The 20,691-nt window shown below is 45.5% G+C and overlaps 1 protein-coding gene across 2 annotated transcripts; it reads left to right on the top strand.

The window, feature by feature from the left end:
* Window positions 1-476: 476 nt before the first annotated feature.
* Window positions 477-2,432, top strand: SOWAHD (sosondowah ankyrin repeat domain family member D). Of its 2 annotated transcripts, none has more exons than XM_030210390.1 (3): window positions 477-579; window positions 670-780; window positions 881-2,432. In XM_030210390.1, exon 3 carries the CDS (start codon window positions 952-954, stop codon window positions 1,831-1,833), a length of 882 nt encoding a protein of 293 aa, XP_030066250.1. In that variant the 5' UTR covers window positions 477-579; window positions 670-780; window positions 881-951; the 3' UTR covers window positions 1,834-2,432. The 2 variants fall into 2 exon arrangements, with proteins under 2 accessions (XP_030066250.1, XP_030066251.1); XM_030210391.1 differs by having other exon boundaries at window positions 651-780.
* The last annotated feature ends 18,259 nt before the right edge of the window (window positions 2,433-20,691 follow it).

Here is a 20,691-nt window from a genome sequence, read left to right as displayed (position 1 = left end):
TAGTAGCTCAATCCTACATTCTCTCCCTTTTACAAGCAGTGGTGGTGACTCTGGCCCATCCCTCCGAGTCCTCTTTCCACTTAAGAAGGCAAAAAAAAAAATTGTCTTCGGAATTGCTGAAATAGTACATTTGACAGCTTCCCCCCCAGTACGTTTGTCTGTTTTGCCTATAGCTTAATCCTGCCCTGCAGTGTCTTGAGTTCATGCTACACTGTTTCCTCTACCGTTTCGGTGTCGTTCGTAAGATGCTGCCGAGCAGACCACCGGGTGCAGACTCCGTCCTACCTCCCAAATCACGGGTGGGTCTCGCCTTCTTCACTTTCCCACCCGGTGAACAGACAGGGGGGGGGGGGGGGACGGCGCTGTTGTTGGTCTCCTAAAGACGTCTCTAGCCAATAGCCCACGAATGGCAACAAGAAAAGCGGAAGAGAAGCCGAAGAGCTTTCCAGGAGGAGGAGGAGTTTGGTCACTTTCAGTCCAGTAGGTGCCCTTGTGGGGTTGGGTTGGCGAGTCCGGAGGAGGAAGAAGAAGAAGCCGTCCTGGTGCGACAGGTGAAGGAAGGAAGAAAGAAAGAAGCAGGTAAACGATCGGGAAGGGGGAAGCAATCAAGGGCTCGCTCTAGTTCTGCAATTTTTTTACACTTACATTAGTCTTCTTTTTCTTTTTAAGAACTGGAGCAGAACGGAATTGGCGTATAAACAGTTACAGAGCTGATCATTTCAAGGGAGAACAAAAAAAAACAAACCCGTAACTGCTATTCTCCGATCTTTCTTTTGAAAGGTAAAAGAATTGCAAAATAAAAACCAAAATACAAACTAGTTCTCTCTTTTGCTTTGAATGTTGTAGCTGGGCGCTAACAGTTCCCCTTTGCTCCTTGCAGGAAGCGTTCTCGGAGGAGCCATGTCTGCACCGGCCAGGAGGGGGCGCAGCCAGGGCCCCTGAGGGCAGCACATGGCACAGGTGGCCTCCGGCTCCGCGGCACCCAGATCCCCCAACTCGGGAAGCGGAGCGACCGGCAGCCGCAGCCCCAGGCGACCCCTAGCCAAGAGCCTGACCCTCCGGGAGGGCCAGCGGGGGGCGACGCGATGGTGCCGGGAGCAGGGGGAGGGCGGCGCAGAGCCGGCCGATCGCAGCTCCTCTCTCCTGGGCAGCGTGAGCCTGAGGCGGCGGGGGCTGCGGGAGAGCCTGCTGAGCTATGCCGGGGGAACGCTGCCTCTGGCTGGGCTCTGGATGGCGGCGGCCCCGGGGAAGGAGGAGGAGGAGGAGGGAGCCGCCTGGCTGGCCCTGGACCCTGCCGAGCACGAGTGGATGCTGACGGCGGCCGAGGGCAACTACGAGGCGCTGGAGGAGCGGCTCCGCGCCGACCCCAGCCTGCTCTCTCGGCGGGATTTCGTCACCGGCTACTCGGCCGTGCACTGGATCGCCAAACACGGCCGCCACGAGGACCTGATCCGCCTGCTCGCCTTCGCCCAGAGCTGCGGCCGGGCCCTGGACGTGAACGCGCCGGCCCGCGGGGGCCTCACCCCACTGCACCTGGCCGCCATGCAGGGCCACGACTTGCTGCTCAAGCTGCTGATCGGAGCCTTTGGAGCCGACGTGCACCGGCGGGACCACAGCGGGCGGCAGGCCTGGCAGTACCTGCGGGCTGACGCGCCCCCGGAGCTCCGTGAGCTGGCTGGTGCCCCAGAGAAGGAGGAGCCTGTTCCGCGGGGGCGGAGCGTCACCCTGGCAACCCTCAACAGCAACAACAATAACTGTCCCCGTGGCTCCGGGCCGCCCACAACCCTACGCACTATCGTGGGCCGCGCGCTGGCCGTTCTCCGTCTCTGGTGACTTGGGAGAGTGATCAGCACCAAGGCTGGGTGTAGGGTGTCTCCTGACTGTCATCTTCTTTCAAATCTTCATCAAGAAGATTCTGGCATGTAGGAGCCAGTCTGGATCTTCATGTCTCTGAAAATTCGGGGTGGATAGGATATCGTGCAGAAAAGTTCTTAGGGTGGGGGAGGGGGCACGACAATATTTTAAGCCTTCTTCCTTTTTGGGGACTTGTCAATGTACAAAATGTTCGAAAGAGGAAGTAAGAGGAGAGCCTGCCAATAGCAAAATCTGCTAAAAGAAGATACATCCTTTTCTCAGGACAAAGCCAGCAGTAAATATCCTTAAGGAAGCTCAACAGCTCTAAACAAACTTGATCAACCTTTTGCAAGATACTGTCTTTGGCCAGCTACTTTGATTTTAGTTGTATTCATTTTATTTTGGTTGTTCCATGATCTTTGCTTAAGATTTTGCTTTTTCTCTTTGTGTGTGTATTTGTGCAGTTGGGAGTAGGGCTGTGGTACCCCTTTACAAGGGTTGTGGGTTAGATTCCCACTTGGGGGGGGGGGATAATGGTCATGGAGTGGAGGAGCAGCCCAGTCCTCAGTGCAGCAGGCTTTGATCCATCATCCTGGTGAACTGGGTTCAATTCCCACTGCAGCTCCCTGGGACCCTGGGCAAGTCACTCAACCCTCCGTTGGCTCAGGTACAATATACCACTTAGGATTGTGAGCCCATTAGGGGACAGTACCAGCACAGAAAGGTGGTATCATGATCAAATCCCCTTTCCCTGTATGCTTGCAAAAGTCTATTTCGATTAGCGCTGGTCTTAATGGTTTTGTTCAAAGCAGTGCAGCTGCTCAGTGTTTTTGTGCTTACTAACAACTATGCCATTACAATGGCTTTTTTTAACTTATTATTTGTGCTGAAATTAGAGTGAAATTTGTTTTTTAATAAAATTCCTAACAAATGAGAGAAGGGAGGGGGGGGGATACTGTTTACTATGTATCTAATGAACTGGCACGTTTTGCCTTTTAAAACTACTGTGAAGAATATGAGTGGGTCTGAAACTTATTTCACTTGATAGATACCGAGCAAAGATGACAAAATATTAAAAGTTTCTTTTCCTACATTTGTTCTGCTGCTTGCAACAGGGTTAAATCCCATTGTCTTTGCTCCACAGAAAGATCTCCTTTCTTTACATCATGCTTATTGATATAGATGTTCAGAATGATTCCATCCGACTAGAGCCCAACAAGCTCATTTTCAAAGCACTTAGAGGCATATTTTCAAAGCACTTTGGGAGGCTAAGTTCCATAGGTTTCTATGGAACTTTGGGAGGCTAAGTGCTTTGAAAATGAGCCTGAAAGCCTCCCAAAGTTCCATAGAACCCTATGGAACTTAGCCTCCCAAAGTGCTTTGAAAATATGCTTTCTCGATTCCCCAACACAGCTAGGATAGAAATGAAAGCTGCTGCCCCTGTGTTTTAAGAAATGAACCACCGATGTTAGCCTCATCCCCAAGTTCACAACTTCAAGAACATGTTCACAGTAGACACCCCCCATCCTCAAGCGTGGGCCTCTTTCTCTGTGCGTGTTCTGCATGTCAACCGCTGGGATAACTGACCAAAGGACAAGGGTTGGTAATGAGGGGATTTCTCCTGCTCTGCTGCATAAAAAAGCTGGCTGTTACCCACAAATTCTCCGTCCATAGTCAAGAGCCCTTTGAGGGGCAACCTGAATCAATTGAGAAACCTTTCCGGGGTCTTACTTGTACATTACATTCCAATTGATGACTTTGATTAAAATTCTACAGTTTGAACATAGAATATTGCAGCAGCTATAAGATCAAAACAGCCCATCCAGTCTTCCCCGCAGTGATCCTTGGAGCTCCTCGAGGGGGGGGGGAGTTTGCTGGACCGTTGCAGCCTGAAGAAAGCTACAGCAAATTGGCTGAAAGATCAGGTCAAGCAAACTGGACGCAGCATCACACAGACAGCTGCAAGGTCTGTGACACCAACTGTTGAAGCCTAAGAGAATATCTTCCCAGGAGTGATCTGTGCACTTTGGGTAGATTAGGCGTTCAAATTCCCGTGCGAGTCTGACATCACTCCCCTTTCCCCTTACCCAGCCTCTGGGGGTTATGACAGCCCCGCTACGAATCATACCATTTTGAGCTGTGGAGGATTATTTCTTTTTTTTTTTTAAGTTTTTTATTTATATAATTTTCAGAACCATACAAAACAAAATTTAAGACTTTTCTGTCATATAACAGGATATCTTGAAGAACAGTTGCATATTACAGTAAATGGTCCTATCATAACTACCTCCTGTAGATCCCCCCTCCCCTCTCCCCTCCCCCCCCCCCCCCATTGTCCCTTTAACAGTCCTGAAGTCTCTGTTACTGCGCTGCTGTTGCGGACCAAGTGTTGTATTGTTCCCATATCTTCCTATGTTGGGCTAAGCGCCCTTTACTCATCGCTGTCAGCTTAGACATTAAGTGGATGTAGTTCAGTTTTTCCAGCACCACTGAAATGTCCGGTAGGCTAGGTTTTTTCCAGGATGCCGCCAGCACCAGCCTGCCCGCCACAAACACCTGAGTGGCAAACTGGTGGACGTGTGACGGAATCACTGGTGGTTTAAGGTGAAGTAGACAGTGTTCCGCTTTCAGCTGGTATTGTGCGGTCGTCACTAAATTTACAAAGTCCACTATTTTCATCCAGAATCTAGATGCATATACACAGGACCACCATATATGGTACATATCACCTTCCTCTCCACAGTCCCGCCAGCATTGGGAGGAACCTGTCCCAAACATCCTGGCCAGGCGGCTTGGGGTATAGTACCAACCGTACAACATCTTATGCCCATTTTCTATCATAGCACTAGAGATCGATACCCTAAGCAAGGATTTGAGAGCCCTTCCCCACAGTGCGGGATCATATGTTGTCCCTATTGCCACCTCCCATTTATGTATGTAATATTCTACGGGATCTTCTCGGGCCAACAAAGCCTTATATATTCTTGAGATGCCCCCCCTGTTCCCCCCTTTTGTCATCCCTATCTCTAGCTGTGTCTCGGCTAGCTCCAGCTCCTCCCTTGCTTTATTTTTGATAAAGTGCTGTACTTGATAATAATAAAAGGATTGCAAGGGAGAGAGCCCGTGTATTTGGCATAGTTCCGAGTAGGGTGGGACCGCACCCTCCTCACACATTTGTCCTAATTCACAGAGTCCCCAATCTTCCCATTCCTTATATACTTTATCTGATCTACCCGGCCCAAATTGGGGGGCGAATCTGAGAAATGTATGTTTGAAATATTTACGCTCTGGAAAAAACTGCTTCCTAACCTTGTACCAAATTGTTAATGGCCACTGCAGGAGAAGGGGACTTCTTTTAATTAATGCCCAGAGTGTGGGGTTAGGTAACCATGGTATTGCACGAAGTGGGTAGGGCTCCAACCAGCTTTGTTCTACCTCTGTCCAGAGTTTCCCTGTATTCTGAAGCCAGATTGCTAAAATTCGTAAGTGGGCTGCAGTCTGATACATCTGGAATTGGGGAACCCCCATGCCTCCCCGATCTCTAAATTGATACATCATCTCTCGCTTTACCCATGGTGGTCTCTTCTTCCATATAAATGAGAACACCCTGCCCTGTAAGCCTCTGAAAAAGGCAGCTGGTATTTCGATTGGGAGGGCTGTGAATAGGTACAGCAGCTTCGGGAGCATCATCATCTTGACAGCGTTAATTCTACCCACCCAGGATAGTGTCAATCCCTCCCAACGCTCTAGGTCCCTAAAGAGCTCTCGCACCTTACTTGGAAAGTTATATTCAAATACCTCCTCCATTCGGCGTGGTAAACTGACCCCAAGATATTTGACAAACTTTTTAGCCCACCTATATGGGAATTGTGTCTTCAATGTTTCCAGGACTGTGTCAGGTAAGTTTATATCAAGTGCTTCGGATTTGGTAAAGTTAATTTTAAAGCCGGACACCGCCCTATATGCCTGTATTTCTTCCTCCAAAGCGGGGAATGCAACCAGGGGGTCCTTTAACAGAAGTAGGACATCGTCTGCAAACAATAGAATTTTCGTCTCAATACCCCCCCCAATAAGACCCCTTATTCTCTCATGTGCTCTAATCCTCGATGCCAGGGGTTCCATTACTAGGGCAAACAGAAGTGGCGACAGTGCACAACCCTGTCTGGTGCCCCTCTGCAGGGGAAAGGAGTTAGTTAATGTCCCATTGATCCGCACCGCTGCCCTCGGATTCTCATATATAAGTGACAGCCATTCCACGTACCGTCCCCCCACCCCAAACTTCTCAAGCACTGCGAAGAGAAATGACCAGCCGACCCGATCAAAGGCCTTTTCTGCATCTAAGGACAAAATACAAAGGGGAGATGTAAGTATTTGGGCCCCCTGAATAACCTGTAGCGCTCTCCTAATGTTGTCAAAGGTCTGGCGCTCGCATACAAAGCCCGCCTGGTCTTCATGTATAAGCTGTGGGAGGTATTTCTGGAGCCTAGTGGCCATAATTTTGGAAAATATTTTATAATCTACTCCCAACAAAGAGATAGGCCTGTAGGAGCTACACAGCTGGGGATCTTTGCCTTGTTTAGGGAGAACCGTGATTGTAGCCAGATTCCATGTAGGTGGGATGCCCGTGGCCCTATCCAAAGAGTTAAACACCCGGAGCAGCAGAGGGACCAATTGTTTTTGAAAAGTTTTATAAAATTTATTTGTAAAGCCATCTGGCCCTGGAGCTTTATGCACAGAGAGCCCATGAATCGTCTGTTCTATCTCTTCTTGTGTTATGGGTTCCCCCAGTACCTGATTTGCTATGTCGGGGAGCCGCGGGAGCTCCACGCCCTCCAGATAATTACTAATCTCTTCAGTTGCACAGCTTGTTGTATCACTATATAAGGTCTTATAATATCCACTAAAGGCTGCATCTAGAAACTCGGGTTCTGAGTGCACCACTCCCCCTGCATCCCGTAGGCCCCCTATCAAGGTTCTGCTAGCATGTTGGGCCAGTTTATGGGCTAGTAGTCTGCTAGGTTTGTTACCAAATTCAAAATGTTGTTGGCGTACCCTCTGTAGTTTTTCTGCCAGATCTGCTAGTTCCAGTTCATGTATCTGAGTTCGGATTTTGTGTGCCTGCCCCCTCAGTTTCAGCGGATTTTGATCTATTCCTTCTTGCAACAGTGTCTCCGTCTGTAGGAGTTGTTGGCGTAATTCCTTTTCTCTAGCACATCTCTCCTTCCATCTCCTTGCCCGCAGTGCGATCAGATGTCCCCTTATTACTGCTTTAAAGCCCTCCCATAGCACAGTTGGGGAGACCTCACCATTATCATTGAACAGGATATAATCCTGGATGGCCGATTCTATCTGGGAAATATTAGATGGATCCGCCAATAAAGCATCGTCCAAGCGCCACTGCCGTTTTGTTTTATTAGGGTCTAACCCCTTGATTGTTAATAGCACCGGAGAGTGGTCCGACCATGTATGAGGTAGTATAGTGTGTTCCCCCACCACCCCTAACAGAGATGCGTCCCCCATCCATAGGTCTATTCTAGAAGAGGACTGATGCACTGTGGAAAAATATGTATAAGCTCGCTGGGATGGATTGTCCCTTCGCCATAAATCTATAAGTTGCCATCGTGTTATAAACTCGTGGAGGTGTCGCCTGTCTTGTTTAGCGTAGTTCGCATTACGTGTCGTATTATCTAGTAGTGGATGCAGAGTGAGGTTGAAATCACCACCTATCAGGAGAGAACCCTCCAAATGCCGTAGCAGTATCTGATCTAGATCCGAGAGGAAGTCTCCCTGCTTAGTGTTAGGGCAATATATGTTCACCAGTGTGTAGGTCTTCCCCCCCATTGTTAAAACAATTAACAGATATCTCCCATTCTTATCCTTGATAACCTTTTGTACCTCCCAATTCTTGCCACTACAGAATGCTATCAGGACCCCTTTGCTTTTCGTATTATCTATATTGGAGGCGAAATATATGAGAGGGTATTTCTTATTAGCACATAGATATTCATGTCTGGGCTTTAAATGGGTTTCTTGTATCATCCCTATATCTACCCCAAGCCGCCTCAATTCCCGGAACAGTAACTGCCGTTTCCTAGGTATATTCAGCCCTCGGACATTGAGTGACATGCATTTAATATCTCCCATCACCTCTTACTATACATCCATCCTCCCTGCTTCAGCGCTTTTACTTTATTCATAACTTGTGTCCTATTTGCTGCTAGAGACATACATGGTTTGCTTCTATTTCTCATTACTCCCCCCTGTACTCCCCCCCCCTCCCCACTTTCCCCCATACATTTTAGGCATCCCAAACAGAATCTCTATGGGTGCCTATTCAGAGAGGAAGGAACAGCTGGCCCTGCCCCGGGGCCCCACAACAAAAACACATCATAACTACCTCTTGTCCAAAAGCTGGAATTCTGCTCAACATTTTCAACATCCAGCAACAATTTTAAAGGTAATAACTTTCCCGAATATAAAGTTTGTGCCTCGTCAGGTGATCTTTGAGGCCGATTGTTGTCGTTGTAGTCTTTTCCGGCCGTTTCCCACTCGTTGCCATTTTGGTGGGAGGGAGCGGGAGTTTGGTCTTGCTCCTGAACTGGCCTCCCGCCTGTCACTCTCATCTGCGGACTCCGGGCATACTGCTCTGGCTTCCAAAAGAGACTGAATCTGATGTTGTTTGCCATCTTTGTAGAATACCAAAGCGAAGGGGTGCCGCCATCTGTACTGGATCTTCTGCTCTCTAAGATATCTCGTGAATGGCCGCAAGTCCCCTCTCCTTCTCAGCGTCACCGCTGCCAGGTCCTGATATATTTCAACATGGTAGGAATCCCATTTAAAGTCTGAAGTTTGTCGCATCAGTTTCAGTATTTGTTCCTTTAGTTTGTAGCTACTGAAGCAGGCAATGATATCTTTGGGTCTATTACTTCTTACCGGTCCCAGTGCCCGGTGTGCCCTCTCCAATTGCACTGCCTCAGGTTCCATATTGGCCCCGTTCTGTGTGAACAGTTCTTGTATTATTTTTTGTACTACTTGCTCACTGTCCTGGTATAGAGGTGTGTCCGGTAGGCCTCGAAATCTCAAATTGTTGCGGCGTCCCCGATTCTCCAGATCTTCCAGTTTATCTTGTAATATTTGCTGTTCGCTCCGGAGTTCAGTGATATGTTGGTCCATCGAGCCAAGGGCCTCGCTGTGGGCTTCCACTTGGGCCTCCGTGTCCTCTAGCCGCACTCCCAGCTCTCTTATCTCGTCGCGCAAGTCTGTGCCCAACTTAGCTACCTCAGCTCGCAGTGCCTTGAGGTCAGCGCTGATGTTTTGCAGGCATAATTGCAGGCTGGGCTGCTCTTCTTCTGTGAGTTCTGTTACCGATCGCTGTTCCAGCGTTGGCTCCTGGGGTTTTGCTTTCTCTGTCAATTCTTTATTTTTCCGTGCGTCGGCCATTTTGTTTTTTATCGGGGTCGCGCCTCCGGCGAATGCAAACCTTGAAAGATCAGCCACAGTTCGGCGAAAATTCATGCGCTTTCGTGGTACGAGTTCCCGCTTTAGTGCTGCCGTCAATTTTAGCTTTCCAGCTTAGCTTTGGATCGCGAACGCGATCGTTTTTGCCGCGAGGCCACCGGAGCTAGCTTTTCAGGTGTCCATGCTGCCCGGTGACGTCACTTCCTCCCCGTGGAGGATTATTTCTGTGCTACATCCATGCAAAGTCCTGTAGCCTTTCAGGATGTAAGAACGCCAGGGTTTCACAGTTAATACCACCAAAATCAGAGAAATCTGAAGGATGGGCCAGTATACAGATAATGCATGCAAATGATAAGAACAGCCATACTGAGTCCATCCAGCCCAGTATCCTGCTTCCAACAGTGGCCAATCCAGGTCACAAGTACCTGGCAGAAACCCAATTAGTAGCAACATTCCATGCTACCAATCCCAGGGCAAGCAGTGGCTTCCCCCATGTCCATCTCAATAACAGACTATGGACTTTTCCTCCAGGAACTTGTCTAAACATTTTTAAACCCAGATACGCTAACCACTGTTACCACATCATCTGGCAGCGATGATTCACACACAAAACATTTTTTTTAAAGCTAGCAGCATTTGTCAAGATAAAGCTGCATAACCAGGTTTAGGATGTGGCTTAGAACAGGTACGCAGTGTGAGAAGTTCCTGTGCTTTTTTGGAGAAAAAAAATATAACTTTTTGGATTATTAATTTATCATTAAGGACCAGATCCTTACCAGCAGTGTTGAAATGTGCACATATATCCTTTAAATAATTGGTCTGAACTATCAAACTATCATTGAGCAAATTAATTATGTAGTTTTCTTATGGCTTCAAGAATCCATTACTGAAAGTGCTAGGTGTGTATCAGCATGATTTCTGCCTATTATGTAGAATTGAGACTGTGTGGCTTTCAACACCAAGTACCTTCTAATGGGTTTAAGCATCACTTCTCGCTATCCCCTCTTATTTTAGTTGAGATTCCATGCTTTTCACACAGGGGATCGTATCATTTCTCAGTTGGTTTCATATTTAGAGAACCATCTGAAAAAGGGCTGCGCACAAGGGTTAGAACATAAGAGAGCAGTCATACTGGGTCAGACCAATGGTCCATCTAGCCCAGTATCCTGTTTTCCAAACAGTGGCCAAGCCAGGTCACAAGCACCTGGCAAAAACCCAAATTGTGGCCAACACTCCATACTACAAATCCCAGGGCAAGCAGTTGCTTCCCATGTCTGTCTCAATAGCAGACTATTTGGGGGTAGAGGGGTGTCATGGATTTGATATACTACCTTTCCATTTATTATATACAGGTACTTTCTCTGTCCCTGCTTCGACCTTTTGCAGCGATAAGGTAGTTTTGTTTTGAGCTTGAGTACATTAGCATGCTACTTGCATTGTTCATCTGTGTGCTCGTTCCTGCGCTCTGAGCCTCTGAACATTCTGCGCAGGTAAATACAGGCGCTAATTATGGTGATCATGACCTCTACTACCCGCATTTACTTTTGAGCCAAAAGCGCCATAGGTGAAGTTTTAACTTTGTGCCCCCTCAGTTAACTTGAAGGGCCATCTTTGTGATTTAAGGACTGGAGAGGGAGAATAATGTCCCCCCCCCCCCTCCAGTTTAGAAAATGAGTGAAAATATGAGTGAACTACTACTGCAAAAAAATCATTGGGGTAACAGGTTGTAAGAAGCAGGATGGGAGGATGAAAAAAAAAACCAAAACCCTGAGAAAACAGTAAAGGGGAAGCGTAGTCTGAGAGACTGTTTTGCAAACATATTTTAATGCAAATGTACAGCAAAATCTCCATCTGTGCCATCAAGTGATCCTTTTACTAAGCTGCTGTAAGGACTAGGCCAGGTGTCCTGTGGTAAGTTCCTCATCTGCACACGCTAAAAAAAATGTTTTGTATTTTTCTCACAGAGGAGCATGTTTTGGGGGCAGAGTGGGTATTTCTGCGCTAATTAATTAGGGCAGCTCCATTACCACAGGATTAACACATGAGCCTTATCACCTACAGACTAGAGTGCTAATGTGGTAACCGTTTTAACAGCAACATTAGTACATGGGCATTAATAGGAGAAATGGAAAATCATTTTTACCACAGCAGTAAAATGGCTGACCTTAGCACGCAGGAAAAACCCGCGTAAGGATGCCCCAAAGCCACTTTATACTGTGACATAGTAAAAGGACCTCTGAGTTCTTTAACCTTGTACCACAAGAAACCAGGATGTGATTTTTCACAAAAAAACCTGGAACTCATCCCAGTGCTAAACACTGGAAGAACCTACTGTACAGTACATTAAAAATATCTTTAATGCAAGTTAATATAAATTTACACTGTTAGCACATCAAATGCAAAGTTCCAGATGATCAGCTGATGAGAGAATTGCAATTAGAGCCTGTTTTTATCACCTCCTTAACTCTCACATCTGACTACGTCAGGCCTAGTGCAACAAATGCAGAGCATGCACACATGAATGTGGAGGCAGTGTGGATTATGGCAACATAGTATATTTGGGTCTACCTGGTTGTCAGCTCAGGTGGCTGCAGATGTTGCAAAATACTGCAATTAAGCTTTTAGGGAGTGCTTAGTTATTGTGGAGGAGTGGTCTAGTAGTTAGAGCACCAGAGCCGGTGGGGGGGAGGCGGGGCTAGTGCTGGGCAAGACTTCTACGGTCTGCGCCCTGAAAATGGCAGATACAAATCACTATCTTTCTACCCTCATCTCCCCTTACGTTCCCACCCGTAACCTCCGTTCACAGGATAAATCCCTCCTCTCAGTACCCTTCTCCACCACCGCCAACTCCAGGCTCCGCTCATTCTGCCTCGCCTCACCCTATGCTTGGAACAACCTTCCTGAGCCCTTACGCCAAGCCCCCTCCCTGCCCATCTTCAAGTCTTTGCTTAAAGCCCACCTCTTCAATGTTGCGTTCGGCACCTAACCCTTACCGTTCAGTGAATCCAGACTGCCCCAATTTGACTGCCCCTATCGGACCGACCGTTCACTTGTCTATTAGATTGTAAGCTCTTTGAGCAGGGACTGTCTCTCTTTGTTAAATTGTACAGCGCTGCGTAACCCTAGTAGCGCTCTAGAAATGTTAAGTAGTAGTAGTAAGGTACACACAAAAAGTAGCACACATGAGTTTATCTTGTTGGGCAGAATGGATGGACCGTGCAGGTCTTTCTCTGCCGTCATCTAATATGTATGTAATATAACTAAGAAGTGACAGGTCCTCCCTGCTGCAGCCTGAACTTCCTAATACTGCCCCACCTTAGTTACTCATTTCTCTAAGGTCAAAGCTTGAGTTTGCCTTTTCTTGAAGTCTCTCAGAGGCAATTGGCCTAAGTACACTTATTAAATCATGCACTAATCTAAGGAACTAGAGCTATTGGGGACTGAATATGCCGTGGGTAAGGGTTGTCCTGCTACCTACCACAACAGCATAGTCTCAGTTCCTACCTGTCTAGCAGCATCTGCTCTGGCAGAGGCATCATTTTGAAGATCTTGTTTCTCACACAGCAGCAAAATGAGAATGAATTGGCTGTAGAAAGTTGCCTTCTGGCCAAGCACTCCTGATCCTTTTTTTTTTTTTTTTTTAACCTCTGGAGCAGGAGTGTCCAACCTGGGTCCTTGAGGGCTGCAGTCCAGTCAGGTTTTCAGGCTTTCCCCAATGAATATGCAAGAGATCTGTTTGCATGCACTACCTCCATTCAGTGGCGTACCAAGGGGAGGGCGGTGGGGGCAATCCGCCCCGGGTGCCGATCCAACATAAACGCCTGATATCTGCAACACAACAAAACTAAAGTACTTAATGAACATAACACATGCCACGTGAACTTTATCTTACCACAACACCACTTTGTATTTGTTCTCACCGGAGTCTGGAAACGCCTCTCCGGTACTATGTAAGCCACATTGAGCCTACAAATAGGTGGGGAAATGTGGGATACAAATGTAACAAATAATAATAATAATCATGGCATGGACCACTGTGGTCAGACTCGTCTTTTCAGTATATGGAGAAATATAAGGGATCAGTCCCAACAATTGGATCAAAGCTGCCAGTGGTGTCATAAAGATATTAAGTAAGATAGGTGCAAGCAAAGACCCTTGGTTCACTCCACTTGGATGAGAAAAAAATGGGAGACTATTCTGTATCCTAGAGCACCTGGTAGAATCTATCCTGCAAATATGACTGACACCATTGTAATACCATGTTGCAAATTCCTATATGGGGCAGATAGCTAATGAGGAGAAGATGATCCACTAAGTCGAAAGCCGCTGACAAATCTAGCAATAAAAGAAAGGATGACTTACCATCATTCAATGGCACCTGAATATTTGTAACCGTACCCACTAGCGCTGTGACAAGGACAAAACCCTCCCTGTGATTAGGATGAGGAATTAGGGTTATTTTCGGAGTTCAAATGATTAGCTACCAAAGAAATGAAGGAGAGGTGTGCTATAGATCAGTAATTATAGACAACATCCCCACTTAGACAAGGATCTTTCTGATACGGTCTGATTGCTGGTTTCCAACTTGAGGGGGGGGCGGGGTGCGCACATGCCCAAGAGTTAAACTGTCCATTCTTTGCCACATATATATTCGTACATGTATACCATAGCAGCTTCAATGTAATATTTGCCAAGTGCTGTATATTCGCAGCAAGCTTACTTAGATAAATTTACCCTTTACAAACATCTACATCCACTGCCTCTGGGAAGTGAACCCAGGACCAACTAAATCCAAGCCAGAACACTGGGACAGATTGAAGGTCTATCAAGCCCAGTATCCTGTTTCCAACAGTGGCTAATCTAGGCTCAAGTACCTGGCAAGATCCCAAAACAGTAGAACATTTTATGCTACTTATCTTAGATGTAAGCAGTGGATTTTCCTAAGTCCATCTTAATAATGGCTTACGGACTTTTAGGAAAGTAAGCCAAACCTTTTTTTTAAACCCCGCTAAGCTAACTGCTTTTACTACATATTCTGAGTAATATTGCAGGGCTGTCTAGCAAGGTTTACCTCTTTGCAGATGATACCAAATTGTGCAATAGGGCAGATGCTGCTAATGGTGTGAATAGCATGGGGAAGGATCTAGCCAAGTTTGAAGAATGGTCTAAAATACATGTCTGTGATGCCACTGCCGCTCCTGAAACCTGCCGCCTGAGGCCACGGCCTCAGTTGGCCTTATCATAGGGCCGCCTCTGACTGCACCCATTAAATAAGAACATAAGTATTGCCATACTGGGGCAGACTGAAAGTCCATCAAGCCCAGCATCCTGTTTCCAAAAGTGGCCAATCCAGGTTGCAAGTACCTGGCAAGATCCCCAAACAGTACATTTTATACTGCTTATCCTAGAAATAAGCAGTGGGTTTTCCCTAGGTCCATTTTAATAATGGCTTATGGACTTTTATTTTAGGAAGCTATCCAAACCTTTTTTAAACCCCGCTAAGCTAATTGCTTTTACTACATTCTCTAGCAACGAATTCCAGAGTTTAATTACATGTTGAGTGAAGAAATATTTTCTCCGATTCATTTTAAATTTATTACATTGTAGCTTCATTGCATACCCCCTAGTCCTAGTATTTTTGGAAAGAGTAAACAAGCACTTCATGTCTACCTATTCCACTCCACTCATTATTTTAGACCTCTATCATACCTCCCCTCAGCTGTCTTTTCTCCAAGCCGCTTTAGCCTTTCCCCATAGGGAAGGTGTCCTATCCCCTATATCATTTTTGTCGCCCTTCTCTGTACCTTTTCTAATTCCACTATATCGTTTTTGAGATTAGGTGACCAGATGCCAAAGCCCTGCCCAAAGGTGGACTGAGGATGCAATGTATTCCCTCCCCCCCCCCCCCCCCCGTGCCAAAGAAATTCCTTGCTGAGCTGCACCCCTCCTCCTTGGCACCCCCTCACCAATGCCGGCACTCCTTACACGTGCTCAGTTCACATGTTCGGGAAGTCCCGATGGCTAGAGGCATGCCGCTGACTTCCAGGTTACTGCAGCAGTGCAAGGAGGAGGGGTGAAGTTCGGCGGGGAAGTTCTTTAGTATGGGGGGATAGGTGTCCACCTTTGGATCTTTCCTTGCTCCCCCCCCCCCCCCCCCCCCCCCCAAATCAGAAGGCTGGCTACACCTCTGCCTGGAACCACATACACCAAGGATTCAGAACACTGCATTCATTGCCCTGACACCTAGATTGAGTCAATGACTGGGACTGTCTGCCCTAGGGGCTGTGAAAGCAGGTCTAGAAATTGATGCCTGGTCCTTCTAGTGGCAATGCTCAGTACTGCCCCTAATCCACCAGGGTAGTATGTGCTGTGGTTTTTGTTTTTGTTTTTTTTTTAAAGTGGAATTAAAAAAAGGAACTTAGTCATACCAGGAACACCAGTTTTTAAGTGCTGCTGATTCATCAAGCAGAGGAAGCTGTTGAGAAGGAATGGAAAGTTGGCTGTTAGGATAACTGGTAAATAGGAGCTGCTTCCTTTTTACCAAGGGTCTATCTTTAAAATTTCTTTACTGCCTAAGCATATTCAAAATAGTTATATTTGAGAAGCTCAAAAATGCCTCCAGATGCAGGGATGTCTCACCATGGTCCTATGAATGAGATCTATATGTAAACAATGGAGGCAGTGGCGATCCTAGCCGGCATGACACTCGGGGCGGATCGCCAATGCGCCCCCCCCCCCCCCCGGCGAAATGACACTGCCTCTGGGTGCACGCCGCTGGGGGGGGTGCCGCAGCGCACGTCTGTCAGCTGAATTTGCAGACTTCGCTGCAGCTCCCTCTGCCCCGGAACAGGTTACTTCCTTTTTAAACAGGTTAGTTTTTAGTGTTTTCTGGAAGTCTAGGTGATCGTATGTAGTTTTCAAGGCTTTTGGTAATGCGTTCCACAGTTGTATGCTAATGTAGGAAAAACTGGATGCGTAGGTTGATTTGTATTTGAGTCCTTTGCAGCTTGGGAAGTGCAGATTTAGGTACGTTCGTGTTGATTCAGATGTATTTCTAGTTGGTAGGTCGATCAAGTCTGTCATGTATCCCGGGGCTTCGCCGTAGATAATTTTGTGAACCAGAGTGCAGATTTTGAAAGCAAAGTGTTCTTTGATTGGGAGCCAGCATAGTTTTTCGCGGAGGGGTTTTGCGCTTTCAAATTGCGTTTTTCCGAAGATAAGCCTAGCTGTCATGTTTTGAGTGGTCTGAAGTTTCTTTAAGGTTTGATCTTTACATCCCGCATAGATTCCATTGCAGTAGGTTACAGAGCTTAGTACCATTGATTGTACCAGGTTGCGAAATGTTTCCCTCTGGAAGAATTGCTTCAGGCGTTTGAGCTTCCACATTGAGTAGAACATTTTCTTTGTTGTGGATGTCACTTGGCTCTCTAGTGTTAAGTAGCGGTCCATTGTAACGCCAAGGATTTTCAGGCTGACTGAGATAGGGAGGGTATAATCTGGGGTGTTGATGATTGTGGGGTTGTCTGTGCTGTGTTGGGACAAGAGGATGAGACAGTGTTTTTTTTCTTTGTTGAAATGCATTAGCCCAAGAGTCCATGATGTTCAAGCTGTTCTTGATTTCGTTGGTGATTTCTGTCAGGTTAGATTTATAAGGAATGTATATTGTGACGTCGTCTGCATAGATGAAAGGGTTAAAGCCTCGGTTGGATAAAAACTTGGCTAGTGATAACAGCACGACTAGACTATTGTAATGCCCTGTACACTGGTCAAACAAAAAAAAAGAGTTTGTATCCGTTCCAACGAATTCAGAATGCTGCAGCACGACTGCTAAAAGGCTGCAAACGGTGTGACTATTGCACCCTTCCTGCAAAAATCGACACTGGCTACCAGTACCTTAAAGGGCTAAATTTAAAACTCTATATTTGATTTTCAAGGCCCTCAGACAAAATGGGCCAGAGTACTTAGAGTAAGCTAGTCCTTTACATACCTTTAACTACTACTACTTAACATTTCTAAAGCGCTACTAGAGTTAAGCAGCGCTGTACAATTTAACATAGAGGGACAGTCCCTGCTCAAAGAGCTTACAATCTAAGAGAAGACCTCCAAGGTCCTCTCAAGGACCATCACTATTATTAAAAAAAAAAAATTGTACGTCATACCCACAAGCAAGCCTTCTCAGAAGACCCCACCCTCTGGAATTTACTCCCAGAGGGGCTATGTATAACTCGAGACTACTTATTTCTGTTTCAAGAAGCAGGTAAAAGCCTGGCTCTTCTCCCAAGGTTTTAATACATAAGGTGACTGACTATATTCTCACTATGCACTCTTATCACCTCTCGCTTAGACTATTGCAACTTGCTTCTCACAGGTCTCCCACTTAGCTATCTCTCTCCTCTTCAATCTGTTCAAAATTCTGCTGCACGACTAATATTCCACCAGTGTTGCTATGCTCATATTAGCCCTCTCCTCAAGTCACTTCACTGGCTTCCTATCTGTTTCCGCATACAGTTCAAACTCCGCTTACTGACCGCTAACTCCAGACTCTGTTCCTTTTATCTTGCTGCACCATATGCCTGGAATAGACCTCCTGAGCTGGTACGTCAAGCTCCATCTCTGGCCATCTTAAAATCTAAGCTAAAAGCCCACCTTTTTGATGCTGCTTTTAACTCCTAACCCTTATTCACTTGTTCAGAACCCTTATTTTATCATCCTCACTTTAATATTCCCTTATCTCGTTTGTCCAATTAGATTGTAAGATCTGTAGAGCAGGGACTGTCTCTTCCTGTTCAAGTGTACAGCGCTGCGTACATCTAGTAGCGCTATAGAAATGATAAGTAGTAGTATGCACCTGGACTAGCTTGCTACATACACTGTAACTTACCCTGGTTCCTTATATCTTAACTGTACAAAGAACTTATCTTGAGTTTAGCCACCCATCTATTTATTCCAACTAACTCTGTAATATGCATCTTGTTCTCATCTATATATCTGCATTTGGCCCCTCAGCTATATGGTAGGTTGTATTGTAGAAAAGCATTAGTATCATAGCAATGTCATTTGAATGTTTGAACTGTGTGCTTATTAGATATTGTATCACTATTATGCTTACATCATATTACGTTATTTCAATTTCAGTGCTGTTAAATGTGTATATTTTTGATCCTGTTTCATGGTAGTCCTATTATTAGGTTGCAATTGGCTGTTTTCAGGTTTTCCTCCCTCATTGAATTTGTTTACACTTGTTCATTTTACCATTGTTATGTTAACAAAATTGTAAGTTTAATGTTACTGTACCTACTGTACACCACCTTGGGTGAATCTCTTCATAAAGGCAGTTAATACCAATAATGTATACAGATGAAATCCAAATATTGGCCACCATCAATTTATAGGATACGCAATCATCGTGTTCACCTTTCCCTAGCTGCTAATTGGCTGAAAATATGCAAAAAAAAGTTTTTTTAAAACAAGGCAGCCTGTCTCCCTTTCTTACCTCAGAAAGGCGGTATATCAAGTCCCATTATGTGTGGGGTTCAAATTCCAATCTGTTGTGAAATGAAGGTGTTAAGACTGTAAGCCAGCAAAACACCTATCATTTCACCCCCATAGATCGGCAGTAGTAAATAAAAAAAATTACAGCAGATTTGTTCAGTTCAGCAGTTATTGAACAAAGGGGCACTGTGAATTATTATACATGCCCTAGTCTTCACCTACTTGGATTACTTAACTCCTTGTTTAGAGGTATCGACCAAAGCAATCTTAAGTGATGCCAGCTAGTTCAGAACACCGCTGTAAAGTTGCAGGCAAGGAAGTATGGATATAAAACAAAAAGTGAGGAGAGTTGATAAAGATACCAAAATGATATATTTATTGACTTAAAAAATTAAAAAATGACAATGTGCATAAAAATGACCCGACACGGCCGTGTTTCGGCCCAATGGCCTGCCTCAGGGGTCTTTATAACCTTAGAAGATGTGACTCGGGATGTATACTCCAAGGAGAATGTCAAAACACAATCGTCTTAGGTCTCCTCTCTTCAAAAAAAAAATATATATAAGAAATATATATTAAAAGACAATTTTGAAATATATTGAAAAAAATATATTTCAAAATTGTAGACATCTCTTCGGAGAGGAGTATTACAAGTTCGTTTTGTCTTTTAATATATATTTCTTATATATATATTTTTTTGAAGAGAGGAGACCTAAGACGATTGTGTTTTGACATTCTCCTTGGAGTATACATCCCGAGTCACATCTTCTAAGGTTATAAAGACCCCTGAGGCAGGTCATTGGGCCGAAACACGGCCGTGTCGGGTCATTTTTATGCACATTGTCATTTTTTAATTTTTTAAGTCAATAAATATATCATTTTGGTATCTTTATCAACTCTCCTCACTTTTTGTTTTATATCCCACGATTTCGTGAGGGTTTTCACCTCCTTTTTTGTTTTGGCAAGGAAGTATGACCATGTTGTTCTTTATTTCAAACTGAGCATTGGCTGCCACTTATATATATATATATATATTTTTTTTTATAGTTTATTTTATTTCACTTTGATGGCTTTTGCTAAAAAGTTAACTTAATAAAAAGAACCTGAATGAATTTTATGGAAGATGTCCCTCTGGGTGTACATATGAGGCTATATCTGTCTGCGTGTTTTGAGTGTATCCTGTCTCTGTGCAGAAGTGCTTTTATGCATAAGAACTGCAGATCTTTTCAGCCCCTGCCTTATTCTTTAAAATTAAGACACCATTTTTACCACATCGGTGTGATTTCTATGAAGACTGAGGCCTCAGGAGCTTGCCTCTATGTATGGTCTTATTAAGAACAATACTCTTTGTAACATCTAGTTGACAAGCAAAAGCTGTAGAGTTGAGGCAGACATCTTGGGTGGCTTCCTTGTATGTCTTGGTTGAGCGTCATCCAGGCAGATGCCTTTCGCCTAGGCTGCGGCCACTTGCTGTTCCAGCATGGCACAGTGGTTGGTTAGGCTCCCTTTTCAGGCGAGCTGCTTGGTGAGGATTTGGCAAATCATTGAAAGCTCTCGGTGACTCTAAGCCTCAGCATCTTCCCAAGGACAACTCTGGATGCTCTTTCCATTGGGGTTCTAGGGCGGCCTGTTTTTCTTCAGAGATTTGAGTATCAGTCCAAGCAGGGTTTTGGAACTCTGGACTTCAGCCTGTTGAGGTTTTCTCCTACTAGGGTGACTGTCCAGCTTATTTTCAAAAGAGAAAAACGCCCAAATTCCGACCTAAATCGGGAGATGGACGTCTTTCTCTTGTGGGTGCCCAAATCGGTATAATCGAAAGCCGATTTGGGCGTTTCCAACTGCACTCTGTCGCGGGAACGCATAAAGTTGGCGGGGGCGTGTTGGAGG

Source organism: Microcaecilia unicolor, chromosome 7 (assembly GCF_901765095.1).
Source record: "Microcaecilia unicolor chromosome 7, aMicUni1.1, whole genome shotgun sequence".
Classification (NCBI taxonomy): domain Eukaryota; kingdom Metazoa; phylum Chordata; class Amphibia; order Gymnophiona; family Siphonopidae; genus Microcaecilia; species Microcaecilia unicolor.
Note: the sequence above shows the minus strand (reverse complement) of the source record. Positions and strands in the feature narration are given on the sequence as shown.